Source organism: Lissotriton vulgaris, chromosome 1_1 (genome assembly GCF_964263255.1).
Source record: "Lissotriton vulgaris chromosome 1_1, aLisVul1.2, whole genome shotgun sequence".
Taxonomy (NCBI): Eukaryota; Metazoa; Chordata; class Amphibia; order Caudata; family Salamandridae; genus Lissotriton; species Lissotriton vulgaris.
Genome location: NC_141685.1, coordinates 1,141,754,891 through 1,141,781,233, shown reverse-complemented (window position 1 = coordinate 1,141,781,233; position 26,343 = coordinate 1,141,754,891). Strand labels below are relative to the sequence as shown.

Below are 26,343 nucleotides of genomic sequence, written 5' to 3'. Positions count from 1 at the left end.
CCGAAGTGTCCGCCACAAACCACGACCCGAATGGAAGACCTCACCACAGCCCTGTGCGAACTGGCAGAACTGGGACTATACCCGTGAACTCGTGGGCGTTGGGGCACTGGTGGGAGCGGGAGTTGGGGGCAACAGTTGTTTACATCCTTACCTCGTGGAGAACAGTTTTGGACATGACGGGAGGGGAGGGAGGATGGTTTCTGGGGGAGTTGGGGGGGGAACCAGTGTGCCAGGGGGGTTTAAATGTTGCTGAACTGTTGTGACCCGACTTTGTTGCCCCGCTGCTTGGGCTCAGCCTACCGCCGTCTTCACACCACTATACATCCAAGCCATGTACACAAACTCGTGTCAACGCTCCTGCACCTGTCCTCTTCAATAATGGTTAATCCCACACTAAAGATTCTAACACTTAATGTCAAAGGCCTGAATAACCCTATTAAGAGGCGAGCGATACTTTCATATCTGGAACACTCCGGAGCGGATCTGTGCCTACTCCAGGAGACCTACCTGCTACCCAAGGACTGGCATAGACTACGCTCACGTGCCTTTCCCCAGCAGTTTTTCTCTTCCCTCCCTACCAAGAAAGCGGGGGTTGCCATTCTGATCTCTAGGCACTTTAGGGGGAAGGTGGGGACTAAATCAGGGGAAGTTAAAGGCCGCCTTCTCGCTCACTCCTTTCAACTTGGCGACCTACACCTCACGGTCGGGTCCGCTTATGCTCCCAATACGGGGCAGGAAGCCTTTTTGAGAAATGCTCTTTCTGAATCCCTTCAATCACCTGACTCACTCATACTTATAGGGGGGGACCTTAATCTAGTCATGGACTCCACCAAGGACAGATCTGGACACCGATACGGGGATACAGGCGCTATCACCACTGCTGGGGCGGACTGGATGCAGGAACGGGGCCTAGTAGACCTATGGCGCACCATACACCCAACCACAACACAATATACCTTCTACTCCCATGTCCACCACACCTACGCCAGACTGGACCATTTCGTAGGCTCGTCTGAGCTGCTGCCCAGAGTATCCAGTGTTGACATTGTCCCTGCAGCGCTCTCAGACCATGATGCTGTGGAGCTGACTCTTACTGCCCCTGTCACCCCCCGTCCCCGAGGTAAATGGCGACTTCGGGAAACCATGCTGCAGCGACCGGCGGTTCGCGAGCGCCTCAACACTTGCATCACTGATTATCTAACAAATAATGACACACCTGAGGTATCCTTGCCCTCTCTCTGGGGCGCCCTGAAATCGGTGGTCCGTGGGGAGCTCATTGCTATTGCCGCGGGGGAAGCTAGGGATCGTAGGGAAAAAAAGGTCCGAACTCACTACTCAGGTCGAGGAACTTGAAAGAGTCCACAGTCGCACAGGCGCTCCCCGTGTCTGGCGACAGCTGAAGGCGGCCAGAGCCCAACTGGCCTCCCTTGACACAGATAGGGCGGAGTTTGCCGCACTTCGCCTCCGACATACATACTACGTCGGGGGCAACAAGACTGGGCGCTTACTAGCCAGCGCCCTCAAAGCTAAGACCCACCGCGCCAACATCACAGACCTCACTGACGGGGCGGGAAACACTCTCACTGAGGACTCCCAGATAGCCAACGAATTCCGCGCCTACTATGCCTCATTGTACAGGGCTGATACACCGCCCCTCAGGGAGGTAGATTCATACTTGTCCTCGGCGGCCGTCACAGACCTGTCCAAATCCAGCGCGAACATGTTGGATGCCCCCATCAGATTGGATGAGGTAACCGCGGCCATATCCAAGCTTCGCCCACTGAAATCCCCGGGCCCGGATGGCTTCTCGGCGGGTTTTTATAAGACATTCAGTCACCTAGTGGCCCCGGTCCTTACTCGACTCTTCAATTCCTTTGGGGGCCCAGGCTCTATCCCCCCGGACATGCTGGCAGCTGAGGTAATCGTCCTGCCCAAACCGGGCAAAGCACCGACTCACTGCTCGGCATTACGTCCGATTTCCTTACTGAACTTGGATCTCAAGCTCTTCACCGGGGTGCTGGCGGCCCGTTTGGGCCCACTACTACCCGGTATACTGGAACCGGACCAATCGGGCTTCGTGCCCAACCGCCAATGTAGCGACAACACCAAGCGAATGCTGCATCTAATAGATAAAACACACTTCCAGGATTCCGACGCGGCACTTGTGGCCATCGACACGGAGAAGGCCTTCGACCGTGTTGACTGGGCTTACTTACAACAGGTGTTACTTCGCTTCGGTCTGGGAGACCGCTTTCGATCCTGGATAGCCAGCTGCTACCACCGACCGCAGGCCTGAGTCCGACTGAGTGGTACTCGCTCGGACTCCTTCGAGATCCAACGCGGGACGAGACAGGGCTGCCCACTATCTCCCCTTTTATTCGCCCTTTACATCGAACCATTGGCGCAGAAAGTCCGAGATAACCCGGACATTACCGGAATCACGTTCGGGGGTGAACCACACACCATTAGCCTGTACGCTGATGATATCATAGTCGCTCTTGCCCAGCCCACCCACTCGATACCAGCCTTCCTAGGAGAGCTGGATGCATTCGGCATAGTCGCAGGTTTCAAGATCAATAGGGGTAAGTCCCTCATTTTGCCGCTAGGAGGCAACGCCCACGAGAACTCTCCAACCTCTGACTTCGGCTGTGACCTCCGGGTCACTTCGGAGCTCCCTTACCTGGGGGTCACCCTTACTCACTCGACCACTTTGACTGTGACCCTGAACTACAAATCTCTAGTCGCCCAGATCAAGGCAGACCTTATGCGCTGGTCTAAGCAACCTCTGTCTCTCCTGGGCAGAGTGGCGGCGGTGAACATGTCAGCCTTGCCCAAAATCTTATATGTCTTCCAGACTCTCCCAATAATCCCCCCGAAAGGCACCATCCCCGACCTTCAAGCAGCACTGCACCACTTTATCTGGGAGGGAAAACGGGCGCGAGTTAACAAACAGCTAGCTCACCGGAGCACGGACGAGGGTGGCCTGGGCATCCCCAATTTATTACAGTATTTTCACGCCACACAGCTCCGCTATTTAGTGGAGTGGTACAGGCCGGAGTCGGAGAAGAGGTGGCTATTTCAAGACAGAGCCATGGCCCGGCGCTCCTTGTGGGCGATTCCCTTTTTGCCTACAAAGCACAGACCGACTTACCTCACCAATTCTCCCATAACTCGCACAGTCACCAAGGTGTGGGACGCGGTAGCCACTAGACGCGGCCTCACTACTTTTCCTTCTCCATTTACCCCACTATTAGACAACCCGGACTTCCCTCCGGGTAACGATCCCCGAGCTTTCACGCAATGGCGAGGCACGGCATGCAGATGCGCAGGAGATCTTTTTGATCTACAGGGCTTTCTCCCCTTCTCCACCATTAAACTAAACTATGATGTCACCGACCCCCATCTTTTCCAATACTTTCAATTGCGGCACTGGCTCACTGACCCGGCGACTGTCACTTTGGTGGGACGCCCCATGACTCCTTTCGAGAAATGGCTCCTGACTAGAGACACAGATCGCCGCCTCATCTCTGATATATACAAAATGCTTACACCTCCAATAGATTCGCACAAGACAGCTGGACAGAAAAAATGGGAATCCGAACTAGGCAGACCGTTGTCATTTAAGGAATGGGGCCAGGTATACTACAGGGCATCCCACACCACACGCAATACAGCGGGCAGAGAGACAGCTGTGAAACTGGCAACCTATTGGCACCTCACCCCACTCAGAGTTCATAAAGGTAACCCATTTAAAAGCGACCTGTGTTGGAGGGGGTGTGGGGGAAAAGGCACTATGACTCACATCCTCTGGGACTGCAGAGAGGTCAGAGACTATTGGAACTCTGTTTTAGATGACATTGACGCGACCTTTGACACAGAGATACCTCGCTTCCCCGCATATGCCATCTTGGGGCTTCCCAATGCACTCACCGTCCCCCTGAAATCGGTCCGTGGCAGACAGATGGGCATTGCCATCCAAGCCGCCACGCAACATATCCTCTCACTCTGGGGGTCCACATCCAAACCCACCCACTTAGGGTGGCTACACAAACTTTGGTACACCCTGGGCATGGAACGTATCCAGGCTACTCTCTCTCACTCTGCAGCCAAGTTTCAAAAAGTCTGGCAACCTTTCATCTCGCTGCTGTCCAAAGAATTTAATGAAATTACGTGTCCAAAGTACTTACGGCTGTTGCGTCTCACGGACACGGCGACAGACACCTAAACACCTCAAGGGTTTGCGATACGGGTCTCTTTCCGATTCATAGTCATTGGACCTCGAACATATGGCACACTGGTTGGGGTGGAGGGCGGGGGATTGGTTGGGGGGTAGGGTGGGTTTTGCGGGGTTGGTTAATTCTAAACTGTTGGCCGCATAAGCATGTCATGAGCCTCATTTGCATCACCCTGCTACAGCTGAAGGCCTGTTTCTTATGCCAATTCTGTCTTAGGACTCAATGGGCGTTAGTTACTAACTGCAGCCGGTTTGCAGGTTGCATACACTCTGTATTACAATGCTTTACTATGCTTTACCTTGGCCCAATAAAAAACCATTTAAAACTAAAATAGGAAGCAACATCCACTTCCTGATTTTCCTCTGTTACTATGATGGAGTAAATTTAGTCAGTGGTTTCTATTCCATATTTCTTCAGAAATTAGGCATTTTTCAGATACCATCAAAGACTGAAAAGTCTAAATATGACCTATCAATCCTTCCATTGTACTGATTAACTTTTCTTAAATACTTCTTCTGACACGGCAGCAACATGGGCGACAATATATTTTTCTTGTATTTCAGACACTAACCACCAAGGGAGAAGCTTGTTTTGGGGAAAACTCAAAAGAACTTACTGTTAGATGTTTTTTTTTTATTTCCACCCATTATTTGAACAGTCTAAATGTTCAGTGGGTTACATATCTTACACTGTTCACTAAATGTGGCAATTTATACATTTTGGTAGATAGCCAACATTTTGTGGCACCCAGTTCTTTTTCCTTTATGAACTAGTACTGCTCTTTTGCTATAGAAGTGTTTGGACAGACCAGTGATTTATCAACTTTATTTTTTCAATAGGGAAAACATGTGTTAAAGACATAATTTTGGAAATTGACTTAAAGGCAAAACTCCCTGCTTCCAGGGGAGAATTAAACCCGAGAGGAGAAGGATTTATTGACACACAAGACCAAAACCGAGACCATGGAGAACAAAGAAGCCACAGTGTAAGTTCTCCAAGGACAGGAGGACAACACTACGTAAGTTTTATATCCTTTTTCATGCAAAACAAATTCAGTATCATAAGGTAGGGTAAGAGTATCTTTGTGAACAAACCAAGATTTAAAACCTAAGCAAAGGTCTAAAGTCCCATTGCCCAAAGAGAACAATTTCAGGTTTTGCAGTGTGAATCTATTGTCATTCACAGGCTGTTCCTAAGTACGGCATCTGGGGCCAGATGTAGGTACATCTGAACTACCGATTTCTTAATTGCGAATTTTACCGATTCTGAAGAGGAGCAGTGAAGGGGATGTCCCAGAGTCAAGAGCGAACAGGGAGGTGCAGCACTGCCACTGGGTGGCTGTAGTGGATTGAGGACTCACCGTTGTGATATTGTGCCTTGGTGCGGCACCCTACGGTGTGAAGGTTGCGGTGAGTGTGCCCCCAATTTCCTTCTCTCCCCCCCCCCCCTTCTGTGCCGTGTGTCAGAATCGGCGGCTGGCGGGGGCTGCGACGATGCTCGTGGCGATGCCTGCTGGTGGCAAGATCGTGGGAAGGATGCGGCCGCAATTCTGAGGACAGCCTACCAGCGCCGCTTCGGTCTAGGGAGAGAAATGGGGCAAGATCACTGTACCGGCCTAAGCTGAGCATCGATAATTGAGGCGGGCGGGCCGCTAGCTCTGAGGGAAGTCGAGTGCTACAGCCCCGAGGCTTTGGAGTTTATGACTGCCTGCGCTGATGGTGATGGCTGGATTGCAATGGGACCAGGGGCAAGTTGGAGCCCTGAGACCCCATGAGTAGTGTGATGCAACAGACAGCAGCAGCTGGGAGGGGCCGAACAGGCGAAGTGATCCAGAGGGTAGCCTGCCTTGGGAACCCCTATGCAACCTGGGGGTAGTGGCCGTGAACAGTTCACCTGCACTACACTGAACACAGTACCTCATTGCCTGTACGCTGATACTGGAGGGTGGGCAGCTGAATATGATGTGAGACTTTCCCCCCAATGGAGGGTCCTGCGGTCGGTGGCCTTGGGTGTGGTGAACTTAAGAGATTTTCGACAGGGCCTGGAGGCCAAGGCAGGTTGGTGTCTGGGCAGTGAGACTGCGGAGCGGTGGGACACGCACAGATGGTGGGTCCCTTCCTTTTGCGGTCATTGAGCCAGAGTAATTACATGTGGTGGATCACAGGAGTGACTAACCCGTAACCATAGGAACGGCTTGCCAAGACCTGGGAAGTTACGGAATTGGCTGTGGCAACAGCTGTGCATGCTGGCAGGCGATCAGTGCAGGGAGAGACCGATGTATACCCAATGTGAAGCGGAGGAGTTGGCGGAAGAAGGTGAAGGGACTACCCCTGCGGTGGCTACGACTGTGAGGCCGCGCAATGTACTGAGCAGTGGGGGGAACTGCAGTGGTGATTTGATCTGGGCCGACGAGTAGGGCGCCGCGGTTGTAAGCGCATGGCTGGGAGCTAACCCAGATGCTGAAGTAGAGACCCCTTCATGTCTACCAGGAACGGAGTCCGCCGCCCGGGGTGTGCCTGAATGGAGGCAAGATAGGACCAAACTATGACGATTTCCCTGAAGCGCCCGTCTGGAGAGTGGTCCTGCTGGGGGACAGAGAGCACAGGGTAATGGCCTGACTGGACTTGGTGATTTCAATTGACTAGGCGAGTGAAGCTTCAATCCCACGCCTCCTCAGGCGTGGGATTGGTTGGAGATGTATAAAGCAGGGCACAGGGAAGCAAGGAGTGGTGTAACTATGGTTGCGCTGAGGCCGCAACCACGTAGGATGCGGCGCAGCTGCCGTCGCCAACCGGCAGCCTAGAAACCGACGGCGAGGCAAACTGAGATGGAACGCACGGCTGCTTTACAGGCTGTCACAGCTATCTCACACGAAGAGGCAGTGCTGCACCCTGAGGGGTCGAACTCGGATGGAGGATCCCTGGAAGAGGATGAGGAACAATCGGAAGATGGGAGCCAGAAGCTCCCCCACGTGAATGCTGGGACTGCGGACGAGATTGTGGATGGGTGATGTAGACATTGGCGGATCTGGAATGGGGTGCTGGGTGTGGGGGGCCGGGGAGGGGGGGCTTGCTGTGATCAAGATCGGATGCTGATTGTGTATTTGGATGAAGGGAGTATGGGGGGGACTATGGAACATATGTGGAAGAGACCTCGTAAATGCTTAACCCTGGAAGGGGGGTGGGCTAATAGATGCGGGGGTTGAGCTGAGGACGATGGACAACTGAGTGTCTGATTCTCTGAAACCTAGGGCTTACCTCCCATAAGTTTGCGTGGGTTAACTCCTTAGGAGTTTAGTGGTGCTTTGTAGTAATTGTTTGGATGGGTTCTAATATTGTGGTGCCTGATCTGGGGGGTGGGAGTTGGAGAGGGATGGGGAGGAGGGATTGAGGAGTTGTCCACGCCGGTGTGCTCTTAAACTTGAGGTGGATGCGTAGGAGGAACAGTGTGAATAATGGGTACATTGCATGATTTCAAATGCATTACTTGGAACTTGCGGGGGCTTCATACGATGCAGAGACGGCACAGGTTGCATGCCTACCTGGTACGGCGAGGGGTGCATGTGACTTTCCTTCAGAAGACACATCTTAACCGAATTGAGGGGGCAGCCCTGAAAAAGAGGTGGAGGGGGCAGTTATTCTACATGACTTATTCTGCGTTTGCGAGGGGGGCATTGGTGTGGGTTAGGGCGGGGGTCCCATTTCAGCCACTGCAGCATTTGATTGATAAGGAAGGGAGGTTTGTGGCAGTAATGGGATGGCTCAATGGAATGGATGTTGTGTTATGTAGTGTTTATGCCCCTAATGTCAACCAGCCCTCCTTCTTTGAGACATTGTCGGGGAGCCTAGCGGCATACCTAACTACGGCGGCAAAAGTGGGGGGAGACTTTAATTCTATCACAGATGTGAAACGAGATAGATCTCACCCCCCACTGTCGGGAACCTCGGTGGACAGGATCTCCAAAGCAAGAAGCACGTGGCAAACCAACCGGGATCTTATAGATACGTGGCGCGCCCAGCATCTAGAAGAGAGGGATTATTCTTATTATTCTGGCCTTCACGATTTGCATATGCGGCTGGATGCAGTACTGTGCACCCCTGGTGTTCACTCCAGGGTGACAGGTAGCGAGTACCTGGCGAGAACGCTGTCGGACCATAACCCGCTGTTAGTGCGCATAAGGTGGAGTCTGGTGAGGGCGGTCATACCGACCTGGCAGCTCAGACCGGAAGCATTGGAGGATCCGGTCTTTGGTGAAGAGCTGGGGACAGGTATCAAACGTTACTTCGAGGAGAACGAGGGGACTGCGTCGTCCTTGGCAGTCAAATGGGAATCGTTTAAGGTTGTGGCTAGGGGGATCTGTATTAGTAAGGTGGTGGGGGTATGGAAATCGATCTTGACTGACCTGGATAGGGCGGAAGGCCTGTTGCGAGATGTGGAGAAGGCTCGACCTGGGAAGCCGGAGGCGCAAGCTGAGGTCTTACAAGCTAGAGAGGCAGTGGCGGTTCAAGTGGAAAGACTGCGCTCCTTTGACTTTAAGAGTTATAGAACAAGGATGCATGCTGAGGGGGACAAATCGAGTGTGCTGCTGGCGTGGTTGGCCAATCCGACCCCCAGAGGAATGCCGATATTGGGCCTGGTAGCCCAGTCTGGGGAGGTGGTGCACACGCAGGCGAGGATAAACGGCTTGTTCCTGGAGTACTACTCTGAGCTGTACAGTAGCCAGCTGACTCAGGGCCCGGTTGCTGCACAGGAATATTTAGAGGAGGTGGCTCTACTGAGCTTGACCAAGGAGCAGGGGGATGTACTGGGCAGCGAGATTACGGTGGGAGAGATAAGGAGTGCAATTAAACATGTAGCTTGTAACAAAACTCCGGGAGTAGACAGCCTCCCCATAGAGTTTTACTCCAAATATGTAGATTGCTTGGCTCCGCGCTTGCATTTGGTCTATCAGGAGGCATACGAGGCAGGGAGACTATCTAATACGACCATGGAGGCTATTATTATCCCTCTGCTGAAGCCTGGGAGGGAAGCTACGGACATGAAGGCATATCGTCCGCTGTCAATGTTGACGACTGACTACAAAATCTTTAGTAGGATATTGGCGTCTCGGCTTCTCCCTTATATGTCACAGTTGATACACTGAGACCAATCCGGTTTTATCCCCAAACGTAATACTGCTTTTAATGTGCGACGACTATTGCGACTTCTAGAGAACTGCCGAGACTTGGTGCCACATGCCTTGATACTATCGGTGGACATAGAGAAGGCATTTGATAGCCTGGAATGGCCCTTTCTCTTTCAGGTTATGCGTAAGATGGGGCTGGGGGAGGACTTTGTGAGATGGACCCAAATACTATATACGTCCGCAACGGCACGGGTGCGGACGGGGGGGGGGCAGTATCGGCCGACTGCACGGTGGAGCGGGGAACACAGCAGGGTTGCCCGCTTTCTCCACTATTATTTGCACTGGCGATTGAACCCCTGGGGGTGAAGGTTAGGTCAGGGACACTTTATACTGGGTTGGAGATGAGTGGAGACATGCATTATATCTTGCTCTATGTGGATGACCTGTTGATGTTTCTGGAGGGCCCTGGCAAGGACCTAACAGGAGCGGCGGGGCTGCTGCGGGCGTTTGGTGCGACGTCAGGGCTGTGTGTGAACTGGGGGAAGACTAGCCTGTTCCCGGTATGCCGGTCAATGGGAATCCCCGAAGAATTGCTTGGGATACGGTGGGAGCCCTGCTACCTGCCATATCTGGGGATTAATATCTATCATGAGCAGAGCGATCTTCTGGAGGGAAATGTGAAGAGGGCAGTGTGAGGAATCAAGAGCTGTATGGCTTTTTGGAGAACTCTGCCGCTGTCGGTGGCTGGAAGGGTAGCGCTTCTGAAGATGGTAGCACTCCCTAGGTTACTGTATTATTTCAGGACGCTGCCAATCTGGATTCCAGGCCAGGTATTTCGGACGCTAAGGTCTATGGAAGGGGGATTTTTATGGGGGAGCGGCAAAAGGCGGGTGGGTCTGGCCACGATGATGAGACCGAGAGCTGAGGGGGGGTGGGTGGTCACGGATTTCGAACTGTATTATCTAGCGGCCCAACTACAATGGCTCATGCAGGCAGTTGCTCGAGAGTTCAGGGGGCCGGATGGCCCAGAAGATCGCTGGATTCCAAGGCATATCTTATCCTTTGTGGTTTTGGGCCAGCGGTTGCGGGTCGCATCGTTGAAGAGAGGGCGCTAAGGGCATGCTGGAAAAGAGGTAGGTGTAGGGCGGGAGAGAATCGACCGTACTGTACTGTAATTGCATTTATATAGCGCTTACTACCCTTGGCGAGGCGTCGAATCGCTTTTTCGGCGAGTAGCACGCTTCTCCGGGACCCATAGAGGATTAGTGTTGAATTAGTATAGTGAAACATGCAAGTACATTTTAAGTGGTGGATAGGTTAGTCAGTTATTTGGATTTGGAATGATAGCAGAAGGATAGAGGAGGAAAAAAGGTTTGTATTTATATAGCGCTTGTTACCCCTGATGGAATCAGTTTTCCCGCCAGAGTGGGGGTCAGAACTGATGGGGGCCAGTTGCCGAGTACAGCAAGTGGCCTGGAGAAGCTCACAAGGGTGGCATTCCTTTGAAGCTTACCCCTGCCCATCCTGGGGGAGGAGACCTAGCACCTCGCCCAGGATTTGCATTGTTGCAGGCCCAGGAGAGCTGGGGGCTCTCCACCCAGGGGTCCAGCAAAATGTCTGCTTTCTGGCAGCCTAGACAGCCTCTCAGCCAAGACGTGGATTGTAGGTTAGGTTTCAGGGGGCATCTCTAAGATGCCCTCTGTGGTGCATTTGACATTAAATCCCACACTGGCATCAGTGTGGGTGTAATGTGCTGAGAAGTTTGGTATCAAACTTGTCAGTCTTCAGTGTAGCCGTTATGGTGCTGTGGAGTTCGTAATGACAACCTCCAAGCACCATATACTCCTAATGGTATCACTGCACTTACAGTGCCTAGGAATGGCCCTGGGTACTGTAGGGGCACAGGGCTCATGCACCTGTGCCCACACCACTGGCATAGGGCACCCACCTAGAGGGGTGACTGATGTATGCCAGGACAGTGGGTTTGTGGGCATGACACACAGGGATGTGTGCCATGTCGAGTCTTTGTTTTGTTCTGCACCAGGACACTCTGCAAAGGCAGTGTGTGTGTATCAGTGTGCAGGGCCCCTAAGGGTGGCTCAATAAGTGCTGGAGCCCTTAGGGGTCTTCTCTGGTCACAATGCCCTGGGTACCTATGGTACCATTTACCAGGGGCTGACATGTGGCCAGAGATGCCAATTGGGTTTCAGCTTCAATACACTTTTAGGGAGGGAACACAGGCCCTGGGCACCTGAATGTCAGGAGCCCAGGGCACACTCAGTCAAAGCACATCAGCAATTCAGCAACAAGTGGGGACATACCATGCAAGAAAGATGGCAATTTCTCACATAGAGGAAAGAAAATGTAAGAAAAACAGAACTTAAAATAACCTTATGGTACGGAAGTACCTCAGTACAACACGCAGACAGCTCATCTCCTCACTCAAGAACTATACAAATACCATTGTGAGAAGGTGGCCTGATATGCAGTGCTCACTATTCTAGTGAACACTATGTATCAGTCCAGCAACCGTTATTGATGATTGGTTGTAAGTCAACCTTATAGACCAGCTATCCTAGTAGCGTGGATACGAGCAGTCTAAGGCTAAAGACTCGAGAGGGCGTGTTAAGCCAGCTGTTATACCACACATATACCCCTTGAATACCCAGTGAAAGGACACCACACAAGTGTTATGAAAATAAACAAGATATTTATTAAGAATCACAACAGCCCTGTACTCTTTATGAGGACAGGGTACTAAGCACAAAACAAAACTCTTACGAAAATACTTAAGTTAGCACAGTATATACAAATGCCCGAGGGGCACGGAAAACCATCAACTCTGAAAGTGGAATGCGAAATTACTAGTAGGTAAGTACAGTACTAATAGGCTTAGGAATCGCTAGGACTTGACTATAGAACCTTCAGATTACTTATAGGAGGCCTAGGGGACTCGGGTGCAGAGTGTGCACTCTCACGCGTGATGCGGGACAAAGTCTATGGTAGCTAGTAATGACAAAGTTAGTGTTCTCGGGCGAACCCGACCTGGTAGGAGGAAAACGAAAGTGGATTCTGACCCTTGGATAGTGAGGCTATGCTGGGGGACCGAATTGCCGAAGTTACCTAGCCCAGGGGCTGCAGCTGCATAGGTCTCAAAAGACGTCGGGAATCCTCGTAGACGGACCAGGAGCCTGGAAGAAAGAAGTTGCTGGCAGGCGACTAGTGAAGAAAGTTCGATGGATCCAAGCCTGGATCGAAGGAAGATGACACCTGAAAGCAGAGGGGACCAAGTTCGAGACTACTAGCCAGTAGTCAGGGGGTACCAGGAGGGCACCGGATGGTAGTCACCTCGACTAGGTGAGTGGGTAACGCTGTGCTCGCAGATCTCACGGACCAGGAGGCGTTGTCGGCGACCAGGATGGAGGAGCGAGCTGTCCCACGATGGATGAAGCTGTCGGCGTCGCTGGACCCAGGATTGGGCAACAAAGCCTTGGCAAATTCAAGCCCACGCGGTGGACTCATAATGGCGTCTGGAGTGGACCAGGAGGGTCCGGGGTGCCTCTCTTGAAGAAGGAAGCAAGGGCCAGTCTGGAGCAACCAGACCAGCAGCAGTGATGTCGTGGGGCGTCGTGAAGAAGGCCACAAGCCAGCCGGCTAGTAGCCACACAGCGCGGTGAGCACGCAAAAGCAGAAGGGCCCCACGCAGATCGTGGAGATGCTGGAGGGCTGATCTTCGGTGCTGGAGCTGCTCAGGGTTGGGGCTTCTTGGACCCCAAAGCACTCACCAGTGGAGCACACGGTGGGCTTGTTGCAAAGAAGTCGTGCAGTCTTGGCGATCGTCGGTCCCTCGAGGTCTCGTCGCACTCACGGTTCTCAGCTTTGCTGTAGAGGTGAGTAGAGGTCAGAGGTGCCAGGGAAGCCGGGTCTCGTCGAGCTGGGTCGTCGGATTCGTGAAGAAGGACTTGCAGCAGACCGCAGTGTTCTTAGGATGGTGCCTGCGGATGCAGGGTGACTACTCCTTAGCCACAAGGGAGAATCTTGAAGAAGAAATCTTGATGTCCTTTCGCAGAAAGTCGAGTCTTGATTCCAAAGATGATCTAATTTGAACAGGGGGCCCGCTCCCATCTTTATACTAAAAAAGGGGGCTGACCCGGTGACTAGGTCCTGCCTATGGGTGGGACTAGGAGGGGGGTGGTTACACCCCTCTGCCATGCCGGACTTCCCCCAGGCCAGGGGCTGGTGTGCCCCTGGAACTGGTTCTGACCGGCCTATGCGTAGTGAGCACCGGGGTGCCACTCAGCAGTCACCTTCCTGTAAAGCCCTGCCTACCCTGGATACACAAAACCCTGTCTGGGACGGTGCTAGCACCGCCCTCGACAGGAAACCCTTTGTCCAGGCTCCCCTCGCTGGAAGGACTCCCAGCTGCAGGGGGTCAGACTCGTGTCTGTGGTGGCAGCATCCATTTTGTGGAGCTGAGGCTTCGTTTAACTTTAACCGGGGTTCACAGTTACATACATGTCGTGTCCCTCTAGAAGGGTGGAATGCTAACCCCGTCGCCAGAATTGGCGAGGGGTTAGTATTCCAATTCGTATGACACCTTACTCGACATGTTTTGATAAAGCAATACCAAAGATAGCATTTAACCGCGAGGATTATAATGCACTTAAGAGTATATGGTTTGCGTTATCATGGAACAGCTATTAGGACTTGGTTCCGCAAGCTGCAGACAGGCTCAGCTCATGCCAGAGCACCATCTCACACGATTCCAAGCACTCTGCCTTCAGGATTGTCAAGGCCTGCCATAGGAGTGACTGATAGGAATCTGTGTGTCCATTTTAGGGTTAGATATAGGTATACTATATCTACAGCAAAGGGTGATTACACGACTTTGCCCCAGCTGTCATGCAGCCAGTTGTGTCAAATTTAGGAGGCCAGCCAGGGGTGGCATAATACATGCTTCAGCCCCTGGTAGGCCCTGGGTACACCTATGCCCTGAGTTACAGGGTCTGATAAGGTGGCCCAGTACCAATTGGAAATGTACCTAAGGTACATGGAATCCATTTTACAGAGAGAGCAGTAGGCCTGGGGTCCTGATTGGCAGGATCCCAGGTCGACTATGTCAAAAACCAGCTAAAACACAGGGCAAAAAGTTGGGGGCAACCATAGTCAGGAGGTACCTTCCTACACAACCCCCCCCCCCCCCCCTTCCCCCAAACGAAAGGAGATAAGGCTATCCTTGTCCAGGTAAGCCTCTATTACCTAAGTGGCCATATAAGGAAGGACCAGCTCTGGCTTGGTTTCCCCCTGTGTCATGGTCCACTAGGCAACCCCTCACCCTAAGGGTATCTGAGGGTCTCCACCATAGGGAATCTCTGTCTCTGGTGTGTCTTGGGAAAGAAAAAGGCTGATGCTGGGATGGAGTGCTGAAGTGAGGCTCCTCTACCTTTGGGCTCAACTTCCTCCAATCACCATCCATCATGTGTGCCTTTCTTTCTTTAGCTGAGATGCACTGAGCTCTCAGGGTCAGCCTCTGGCTACCTAAAGCTGGAGGCTGAGTCCCTCTGTTTGGCTTACTGGAGGGACAGGTCAGGTCTGGGGGTTTTAGGCCCCATGTTTGGCTGTGCCCAGCAGTGTCCAGTTGTGGGAGGTCCCTAACTACTTTTAAGGGGGATCCCTCAGGAGTCTGACTTATTTTCACTTGGCTAGGTTTACCAGCTTCAGTGATCCTAATCTGCTGATTAAGGGGTTCTTTTGGGCAGGGGGGCCCTTTGGGGTCCACCACTGGCCTCCCTGACCTCCACAGCCCTGGGCTGACTGAGGCAGGGTAGAGAGGTGCAGGTTACCTGCTCCAGACTGGGTCCCACCTGGGAAGGGTCCACTGCCATCAGGGGCACTGCCAGGCTAGGCCTGACTACCTCTGGGGCAGTTCCTTCAACAGGGGTAGAGTCAGTTCCCTGAGGAGGCTGGCTCTCACCTAGTGTCTGGGAGGGGGAAGACTCTTCTTCCTCCTCAATGCTCTCTGTTTGAGTGGAGTGATCCATTGTTTCAGGCTTCACAACCTCACTATCTGTTTGAGTGGAGGCTGAGACAATTTCAACCTTGCCAACCTTTTCAGGAGGGCACTCAGTTTGTGTTTGGGCTGTGACTGTCACAGCCCTCCTATCCTGTTCTTGAAAGTCTGTCTGAGCCTGGGCAGTGGCTACCACTGCCCTTCCAACCTTTTCAGGGAGGACTGGTGCTTGGACTGGGGCTGTAGCTATTACTGCCCCACTAACCTGTCTGGATAGGCCTATCATTCTGGAGTGAGTTTCTTGCTCCACCTCAGCCCATGCTGAGAGTTCCAGGTCATTCCCCAGTAAGCAATCTACAGGTAGGTTATCTGTCACTGCCACTCTCATGGGCCCTGTGACATTACCCCAGCTGAGCTTGACTACTGCCATGGGATGCCTTCTCTTCACTCCATGAATGTCTGTCACCTGATAAGTAAAACCAGGGGTCAGTTGAGCAGAGGGGACCAGATGGTCAATCACCATGGTGATGCTGGCCCCTGTGTCTCTGAATGCCTCAACTTTCTGACCATTCACTATGACCTCTTGTCTATACTTTCCCAAAATGTGGGGTCCAGTAGTGAAGTTGGCAAACCCCATGCCAGTCTCACAGACAAGAGTGTGGTCAGGGGACCTGGCTAGGCCATAGTCCTCCTGATTGCCCAAAGTAATGCCCACCACATTCTTGGGGGCACTCCCACCACCTGGGGGATTACCACTAGTGGTAACAGGAGGTCTAGGAGTGTTACTTGGGGGTATGTTTTCCTTATTGCCAGTTTTAGGGCAACTGGCATCACTTTTGTAATGGCCCACCTGTTTACAGGTATGGCAATAAGGTTTCTTCTGTTCTGAAGGAGTGTTCTGGGACCCACCACCCTTGTTGGAGTTTTGGGGCCCTTGGGAAGTCTTCTCTGTGGATTTATCCCCACCCTTCTCTTGAGGCTTGGTTGATTCCTTCTTTTGGTCACCACCCTGGTTTTTAGGCCTAACCCTGGTTCTGACCCATTTGTCTGCCCTCTTACCCAATTCCTGTGGAGAGGTCAGATCAGAGTCTACCAGGTGCTGGTGTAATAACTGGTTCTGACAATTACTTAAGATTTGCTCCCTCATAATTAGATTGTACAATCCTTTAAAATCAGTAACCTTACTACCCAGTAGCCAGCCTTCAAAAGCCTTAGTGGCACAATCAACAAAGTCAGACCAATCTTGAGACTGAGTTTTCTGGGTGTCTCTGAACAGCATCCTGTACTGCTCAGTGGTTAAACCAAACCCATCAACCAGTGTATTTTTCAAGATTTGGTAATTGTTAGCATCCTCCACTCTAGTAGTGAGGAGCTTATCTCTACCTTTACCTTCAAAGGAGAGCCACAAGATAGCTGCCCACTGACTTTGGGGAACACCCTGCACAGTGCAGGCCCTCTCCAAATCAGTAATCCATTTGTGGATGTCATCCCCTTGTTTAAAGGGGGGCACTATCTTATTCAGGTGCTTTGTATCAAAACTCCTTTCTCTATTGCTAGGTTTATTGCTGCCACCAGTGGGCTGTAGCCCACATAATTCTTGCTCTCTAGCAAAGGCAAGTCTCTCTTTGGCCAGGGCAAGTTCTTCCCTTTCAATCCTCAGTTTGACTGCCCTTTCTTCAGCTTCATACACTCTCCTCTGAGGGGAAGTCATCCCTCTGTGAGAAGAGTTGTGAGAGCCATTGGTTCGAAGGGATCTGTTAGAGCCTCTTGATAGAGACCTAACTCGTCCATTCCCAATGTTAAGCTGGCCTGAGAGTGGCCCCAGGGGTCCCCTAGTACCATTCTCATGCCTGCTTAAGTTGGACCTGGTTAGTCTGCTGACTTCTACCTGTCCCTTATCTGCCTCATCCCCTGACAACTGATCCTCATCCTCAGCATCATCTGCTTCCTGGAGGGGATGGTCATGGCTATCAAAGGGTCCCTGTAAGGAGGGCATACTCCCATCTGGATTAGAAGGGCCTGGGTTACCAGCCCTACTGGCATCATAAGCCTCTAAGAGACCAATCAGAAAGGAAGTTGTGGGGTTAGACCCCTGTCTTATCTTCCTGGAGGTACACACCTGTCTCAACTCCCTGAAGCTAAGAACAGTGTATCTGGAAGTGGGGACCTGTGGAGGGTCCACTGACACAAGGGGAGACTCAGAGTTTCCTCCTTTGTCTGACATACTGTTTCTAGTGTGGTGTAAGTGATGCACCTACCTACACTATGTGTTTGCCTACTGATCCCTTGCTAAGAGTTGCAGCCAAGGTGTGCTAAGCCTTGAGGAGCTACAACAGCTGGTTCAGTAGAACTCAGAGTATTCTAAGCTAAGTTATATGTACCTAACAGTACTTATGTGATCTTTCAACAAGATATTCTTAGGATACGTGTGGTAAAACAACAGCAAGCTCAAATCCCAACCGCTGCTCACCAATGTGAGAAGGTGGCCTGATATGCAGTGCTCACTATTCTAGTGAACACTATGTATCAGTCCAGCAACCCTTATTGATGATTGGTTGTAAGTCAACCTTATAGACCAGCTATCCTAGTAGCGTGGATACGAGCAGTCTAAGGCTAAAGACTCGAGAGGGCGTGTTAAGCCAGCTGTTATACCACACATATACCCCTTGAATACCCAGTGAAAGGACACCACACAAGTGTTATGAAAATAAACAAGATATTTATTAAGAATCACAACAGCCCTGTACTCTTTATGAGGACAGGGTACTAAGCACAAAACAAAACTCTTACGAAAATACTTAAGTTAGCACAGTATATACAAATGCCCGAGGGGCACGGAAAACCATATACTCTGAAAGTGGAATGCGAAATTACTAGCAGGTAAGTACACTACTAATAGGCTTAGAAATCGCTAGGACTTGACTATAGAACCTTCAGATTACTTATAGGAGGCCTAGGGGACTCGGGTGCAGAGTGTGCACTCTCACGCGTGATGAGGGACAAAGTCTATGTTAGCTAGTAATGACAAAGTTTGTGTTCTCGGGCGAACCCGACCTGGTAGGAGGAAAACGAAAGTGGATTCTGACCCTTGGATAGTGAGGCTATGCTGGGGCACCGAAATGCCGAAGTTACCTAGCCCAGGGGCTGCAGCTGCATAGGTCTCAAAAGACGTCGGGAATCCTCGTAGACGGACCAGGAGCCTGGAAGAAAGAAGTTGCTGGCAGGCGACCAGTGAAGAAAGTTCGATGGATCCAAGCCTGGATCGAAGGAAGATGACACCTGAAAGCAGAGGGGACCAAGTTCGAGACTACTAGCCAGTAGTCAGGGGGTACCAGGAGGGCACCGGATGGTAGTCACCTCGACTAGGTGAGTGGGTGACGCTGTGCTCGCAGATCCCACGGACCAGGAGGCGTTGTCGGCGACCAGGATGGAGGAGCGAGCTGTCCCACGATGGATGAAGCTGTCGGCGTCGCTGGACCCAGGATTGGGCAACAAAGCCTTGGCAAATTCAAGGCCACGCGGTGGACTCAAAATGGCGTCTGGAGTGGACCAGGAGGGTCCGGGTGCCTCTCTTGAAGAAGGAAGCAAGGGCCAGTCTGGAGCAACCAGACCAGCAGCAGTGATGTCGTCGGGCGTCGTGAAGAAGGCCACAAGCCAGCCGGCTAGTAGCCACACAGCGCGGTGAGCACGCAAAAGCAGAAGGGCCCCACGCAGATCGTGGAGATGCTGGAGGGCTGATCTTCGGTGCTGGAGCTGCTCAGGGTTGGGGCTTCTCGGACCCCAAAGCACTCACCAGTGGAGCACACGGTGGGCTTGTTGCAAAGAAGTTGTGCAGTCTTGGCGATCGTCGGTCCCTCGAGGTCTCGTCGCACTCACGGTTCTCAGCTTTGCTGTAGAGGTGAGTAGAGGTCAGAGGTGCCAGGGAAGCCGGGTCTCGTCGAGCTGGGTCGTCGGATTCGTGAAGAAGGACTTGCAGCAGACCGCAGTGTTCTTAGGATGGTGCCTGCGGATGCAGGGTGACTACTCCTTAGCCACAAGGGAGAATCTTGAAGAAGAAATCTTGATGTCCTTTCGCAGAAAGTCGAGTCTTGATTCCAAAGATGATCTAATTTGAACAGGGGGCCCGCTCCCATCTTTATACTAAAAAAGGGGGCTGACCCGGTGACTAGGTCCTGCCTATGGGTGGGACTAGGAGGGGGGTGGTTACACCCCTCTGCCATGCCGGACTTCCCCCAGGCCAGGGGCTGGTGTGCCCCTGGAACTGGTTCTGACCGGCCTATGTGTAGTGAGCACCGGGGTGCCACTCAGCAGTTCCCTTCCTGTAAAGCCCTGCCTACACAGGATACACAAAACCCTGTCTGGGACGGTGCTAGCACCGCCCTCGACAGGAAACCCTTTGTCCAGGCTCCCCTCGCTGGAAGGACTCCCAGCTGCAGGGGGTCAGACTCGTGTCTGTGGTGGCAGTATCCATTTTGTGGAGCTGAGGCTTCGTTTAACTTTAACCGGGGTTCACAGTTACATACATGTCGTGTCCCTCTAGAAGGGTGGAATGCTAACCCCGTCGCCAGAATTGGCGAGGGGTTAGTATTCAAATTCGTATGACACCTTACTCGACATGTTTTGATAAAGCAATACCAAAGATAGCATTTAACCGCGAGGATTATAATGCACTTAAGAGTATATGGTATGCGTTATCATGGAACAGCTATTAGGACTTGGTTCCACAAGCTGCAGACAGGCTCAGCTCATGCCAGAGCACCATCTCACACGATTCCAAGCACTCTGCCTTCAGGATTGTCAAGGCCTGCCATAGGAGTGACTGATAGGAATCTGTGTGTCCATTTTAGGGTTAGATATAGGTATACTATATCTACAGCAAAGGGTGATTACACGACTTTGCCCCAGCTGTCATGCAGCCAGTTGTGTCAAATTTAGGAGGCCAGCCAGGGGTGGCATAATACATGCTTCAGCCCCTGGTAGGCCCTGGGTACACCTATGCCCTGAGTTACAGGGTCTGATAAGGTGGCCCAGTACCAATTGGAAATGTACCTAAGGTACATGGAATCCATTTTACAGAGAGAGCAGTAGGCCTGGGGTCCTGATTGGCAGGATCCCAGGTCGACTATGTCAAAAACCAGCTAAAACACAGGGCAAAAACTTGGGGGCAACCATAGTCAGGAGGTACCTTCCTACAACCATAAATAAAACCACTTTCTTTTCAAGGCAATCATGTATTGTATCAATCACCAACTGGACCCACCTAGAACTCCTTACCTCCTGAGGCGGAAGCCGGGAGAATTGTTAGCTGCTAATCTTTTAAATTGTACTGTGTTATTGTGATTTTAAAACTACTTATTTGCACTTTACCCCCTGGCACCACCGCGCTGTAGTATCTAAGGCTACCGTGGGTCATTGGTTTGGGTTGCCGCTACCCTCGGCACGCCGAGGCCACGCCCACCAATACTTAGGCCACGCCCCCTTTTTACATCCGGGTATTTTAGTGCGCGCTGACTCGCGAGCGCGACCTAGAACTCCTTACTTCCTGAGGCGGAAGCCGGGAGAATTGTTTGCTGCTAATCTTTTAAATTGTACTTTGTTATTGTGATTTTAAAACTACTTATTTGCACTTTACCCCCTGGCACCACCGCGCTGTAGTATCTAAGGCTACCGTGGGTCATTGGTTTGGGTTGCCGCTACCCTCGGCACGCTGAGGCCACGCCCACCAATACGTAGGCCACGCCCCCTTTTTTACTACTCACACCCTACTTAACATGTGCCTTTTCCGGAAGCGCAGCGGACGAGCGCAGCGGGCGCGCCGTTTGCGCGCCGAAGGCGCGCTTAAGGCAAGCTCGTCTGCACTCGTCCGCGCCAAGACAGCGCCGGGCGCAGGGCACTCTGAGCAATTATCACTGCCCGTGAGGTATGATAGAAGGGAATTACTGGCCTTAAGGCCTAGGTCAGGCGAAACGTGTATGGGTGATCTCCCCACGGACCACCTCTGGGGACCCTTCTCATGCCCTAGCTGTCGATGGACGGCCCCTTGGACATATCCAGAGACGCCCAAAAATGTAATTCAGCAAAATTCCAGTAGCCCCAGCCTTAAGGGAGGCTTAATAAATGCCAGCTCACTGTGTTGTCACAGTCAAGACATCCATGATCTAATTATGGATCATGACCTTGACTTTCTCTTTATAACAGAGACGTGGCTTAACGACTCTTCCAATCCTGATTTGGTCACTGCCCTCCCACCTGATTTCACCATCTTCAGGAAGGACAGACCAATCGGACGCGGAGGGGGAGTTGCACTTATCATAAAAGAGTCCTTCCCATGCCACCCGTTTGACCTGGGCATACATAAGGGAGGCGAGAGTATTGGATTCTCGATCAAGCTTAATGCCTCTACCTCTTTCTCGGGGGGCTTAATATACCGCCCACCAGGCAACGCCACTCCCTTCCTAGACTCCCTGGGTAACATCCTAGGGCCACTCATGTTACGTTATCCCCACTTTACCTTGATGGGTGACATGAACCTGCAATTGGAGTCGCCCGATGACCCACATGCCATCTGCTTTCAGCACACCCTGAATATCTTCGGCCTGAAACAATTGGTGACTGCCCCTACCCATCAAGCCGGCCACACGCTTGATGGCATTTGCTCCAATTTAGGCACTATGACCACGTCCGCACCCATTCCCCAAATTTGGACAGATCATAGTTTTATCCCCTTTGAAATCCACCAACGAGAGCAAACACCTCCAACAAAAAAGCGATCTTCACCAACTTTCGCGGTAAATTGGAAAAAGGTTACTGATTGCATTAAGTTGGACTCTCAGCTATTGGCGCAGGCACCAAAGCCGGTGGGGAATGCGTCGGTAGACTCACACAATTTCCATGACTGGATGGATCAAATCATCCTAGAAAACTCTAATCCTAAAAGTAGCCATGCTCAGTCCTCCAGAAGGAAACTGAGTGCTCCGTGGTATGCACAGGCTTTAACAGAGAGCCACCTGCTTTGCAGAATAAAAGAAAGGAAATGGAGGAAAACATACGATGAGGCATCTAAAATCATCTATATCCACCAGAGAAAATGATATCTCTCAAGTATAAAAGCCGCCAAGAAAGACTATTATATCAAAGTCATTAATGACGCCCATCAGAAGCAAAGTTCGGTCTTCTCTATCGTAAAATCATTTACCCACCCCAAGGCCCTCCAACCCGAAATTCCTCAGTTGGAAATTCTATGCAACCAAATTGCAGATTTTTTCGAGGAAAAGATCACAATCATCCAAAAGGATTTCCTTCCACCCTCAACAACTTTGATCTTAGAACCACTTAATCAGGACGTTAATACTCAACACACGCTGGGCTGTTTCCAACCTGTCTCTCTCCAACAGACCCGTAAAGCCATCCTGGCCTGTAAATCCGGGGCACCTATGGACTCATGTCCTCCCCGTATACTGCATCATTTAATTTACGCAGTCAACCCCAACATCAATGCGATCGTAAATGCGTCTCTAAACACAGGGGAAGTTCCAAATGAATGGAAAAAAGCCATCGTGAAGCCCCTGATGAAGAAACCCAACAAAGCAACAACGGACTTGTCGAACATGCGCCCAATATCACTCCTGCCAGTGTTGGGAAAGATCACGGAACAGATGGTGTATCATGAGTTAAAAGCTTTTGTGGACGAACACAACATCCTCCACCCACAACAGTCAGGCTTTCGTCTCAGACATTCCACCGAAACTGCCCTGATTGAACTCACTGACTCCATCAAGTTCCTACAGGATGAGGGCAGGAAAGCTGTCCTCATCCTGCTTGATCTAACGGCAGCGTTCGACACCATCTCTCATGTCATCCTGATTGATAGGATGAGAGAGATCGGCGTGACAGATACAGCGTTGGCTTGGATAATATCCTTCCTGACTAATAGGTCCCAATCTGTATCTTTGGGTCCCCATCTATCCAGCGAGAAAACCATCTCATCCGGCGTGCCGCAGGGGTCCATTTTAAGCCCATTGTTTTTTAACATCTATATGGCACCCCTCCTAGCTGTGATAGAGTCGCATGGGATCCTAGTCACGTCATACGCGGACGACACCCAACTTGTCGTCTCGATCGACAAAAATTGTACGGACGTAGAACAGAGGTTCCAGAATTGCCTCAAGGAGGTGTTTCAGTGGTTAAGGAAGAACCATCTGAAATGCAATAGCGGAAAAACGGAAATCCTCCCACTAGGCAAAGACCATCTCTTCTGCCCTAAGGACTGGTGGCCAAAGGATTCAGCGGCCCCACCTAGCTCAGTGGTCTCTGCGCGAAACCTGGGAGTTCAATTTGATACGGCCCTCTCTTTCGATGAGCATGTTAGAATCACAGCTGGTCGTTGCTTCGGCCTCATCAAATCCCTTAAGAAATTCTTCGATTTTCTCCCCATTGCAGCTAGGAAATCTGTCATGGTCGCTCTAATACTCTCACGACTCGACTATTGCAATGGGTTGATGGCGGGAGTAAAAAGGGCCACTCTGAAGAAATTGCAGAGTGTACAACATGCTGCGGCAAGACTAGTTTTAAAACTACCCAGGAAATCTTCAGCTTCCGCAGCACTAAATATTCTTCATTGGTTACCACTGCATAAGAGGATTCTCTACAAACTTCTATTAACAGTTTTTAAAGCTTTGAAAAACACAGGGCCAAAGTATCTCGCCTAGCGTTTTGTGCATTACGACCCAGTGCGCTGTCTGAGATCTTCTAGTGGCAACCTTCACCAAAATCCCGAGGTATAAATATAAAACTAGGGGAGGAAAAACCTTCACAGTCTTGGCAGCAAGGGCATGGAACAGCTTGCCACTAAACCTAAGACTTATCGGCTCTGAAAGTATATTCAGGAAACACCTGAAAACATGGATTTATCAGCAATCTGACAGTTTTGTGAGGGCAGCTATCTAGATGTTCCACCATATTTCATACACACGCTCAGCGCCAAGATGCTCCCTTCGGAGCGATAGGTCGCGCTCTATAAATACCCACAAAATAAAATAAAAAATACATATTCTTCACTCCACAGATATCTGAAATGCCATCAACCTCTTCAGTGAAAAAATACAGGAAATGTGAGTGCACATATACACACCAAGCTTATTTCAGCTAGTATACACACACCTTCCCATAAATTCCCAAAATGATCAACCTTCAAAGCCAGATCTCTTGAAGATCTTGCCAACACACAACTCCTAAAAAAATGATGTCTTACCCTTGTCCTTCCTCAAAGCTATCTCTGGGGATGCTTTCGCCTCTACTCACTATTCTCAATACGGCTCTCACTCAAGGCTTCTTCCCTGAAGCTCTAAAAAAAGGCCAGACCCTCCCCTCCTAAGGAAATCTGCACTAGATCTTGATGACCTCACCAACTACCGGCCCATCACTCATTTACCATTCATTGGTAGGACGATTGAAAAAACTGTCTGTGTTGAACTCCACAATCACATCAGTGCTAACCACCCCCTGCATGACTACCAGACTGGCTTCAGATAATGCTGCAGCACGGAAACCAGTACCTTACACATCCCTTACACGTACCTTAGACAATCCCCTCCAAGCCACGAATGAAGATGGCCCCTTTCTCCTGACATTGCTGTACCTATCCGCTGCTTTTGACACAGCTGACTAAGCTATCCTAAGACACCCTTTTCAGCTGTGAATGTGATTCACTGTCATTGTCCTTCACAGGTTCTCTTCCTACCTTTCCAGCCAACAGCAGTTTGTTAACATGGAGCAACTCCAGGTCCCAAAATTTCCCTATCACCTAAGGGGTACCTCGTAATTCCATACGGTCTTGGGTCATCTTCAGCCTCTACATGAAGTCACTGGGCGCTGTACTCAAATAACAGCAACAAGAGTTAGGAATATGTCAATGAAACACAACTCTGCTTAAAAGCCTTCTCTACTTCAGACATCCATCGGATAAAACTGCCTGCAGACCATCCAGACTTGGATGCCCAGCACCTACCTGAAGGCCAACCCAATTGAGAGAGAAATTCTGTTATTTGCCAAGAACAGCAAACAAGAGACAGTACAAGCCTGGCTCAATGGCATGAATCTATACAGCTTCGAACCACAACTCTCACTGTGTCAGTTGGATTCACCTTGAACACCAACTGCATCCTCAAGGGACATATTGTCAAAAAACACAAAGACAGCCTGGTACTAGTGCTCTCTTCTAAAGAAAGTGAAACCATTTGCACTAGAAAGCAACTTCAGAACTGCTTTACTCATGTCTAGATGGTGGTAACTCCCTGCTACATAGCATTTCAGACTCTACAGTTGTACCGCTTAAGGGCAACCTACATACTGCAGCAGGTCTCGTCCGGGGCTTGAAGAAATGTGATCAAATCACCCCCATCCTTGTGCACCTTCATTGGCACCCCTTGCCAACCTACTCCACCTTCGGAATCTTTGGCATAATTTACAAAGCCATCAAGACCAGCACCCCTGCTCATCTTGCAGACAAGCTCAGCATCTCTGGTGGTTCTCTGACACCCACAGCTAGGATACCATCAGATTGCAGACTAAGTATAGAAAAAAGAAAAAGATTAAAGCAGCAGACCTTTTCCATCTATGTTCCTAGGATATGGAACAACACCCCTGTACCAATCAGAGCGGACCCCAATGCTGCTTTAGGAAAAAGTTGAAGAGACACCTTTTTAAATAACACTATGTTCGAGGCATATGGGCTGCAGATGGTACATTATGAATAGATCGCCATCTGGTGTTGGGCTCGGATGATTGCACTTTGTTTTTCTCTTGGAGAGTCTTTTGTATCTTGGTGACTCCTCCCTTGGTTGGTAGTGCGCATGGGCATCGGCTCCATCCTTAGATTGTTTTTTTCCGCCATCGGGTTCGGATGAGGATCGAGACGCTCCAGATCAACTTCAGAGAAAAGTGATTTATCGGCGCGTATTCCCTTTCCAATTCGA

The 26,343-nt window shown here is 50.9% G+C and overlaps 1 protein-coding gene across 2 annotated transcripts in view; it reads left to right on the top strand.

Annotated features, from left to right (window-relative positions):
* The window catches only part of LOC147748799 (E3 ubiquitin-protein ligase DTX3L-like), a 719,624-nt gene that overhangs the window by 357,211 nt on the left and 336,070 nt on the right, over positions 1 to 26,343 (top strand). For both annotated transcript variants that reach the window (XM_086963890.1, XM_086963891.1), the window contains exon 6: positions 5,075 to 5,253. In XM_086963890.1, coding sequence (XP_086820016.1) covers positions 5,075 to 5,253 — 179 coding nt within the window. The remainder of the gene's footprint in view (positions 1 to 5,074; positions 5,254 to 26,343) is intronic.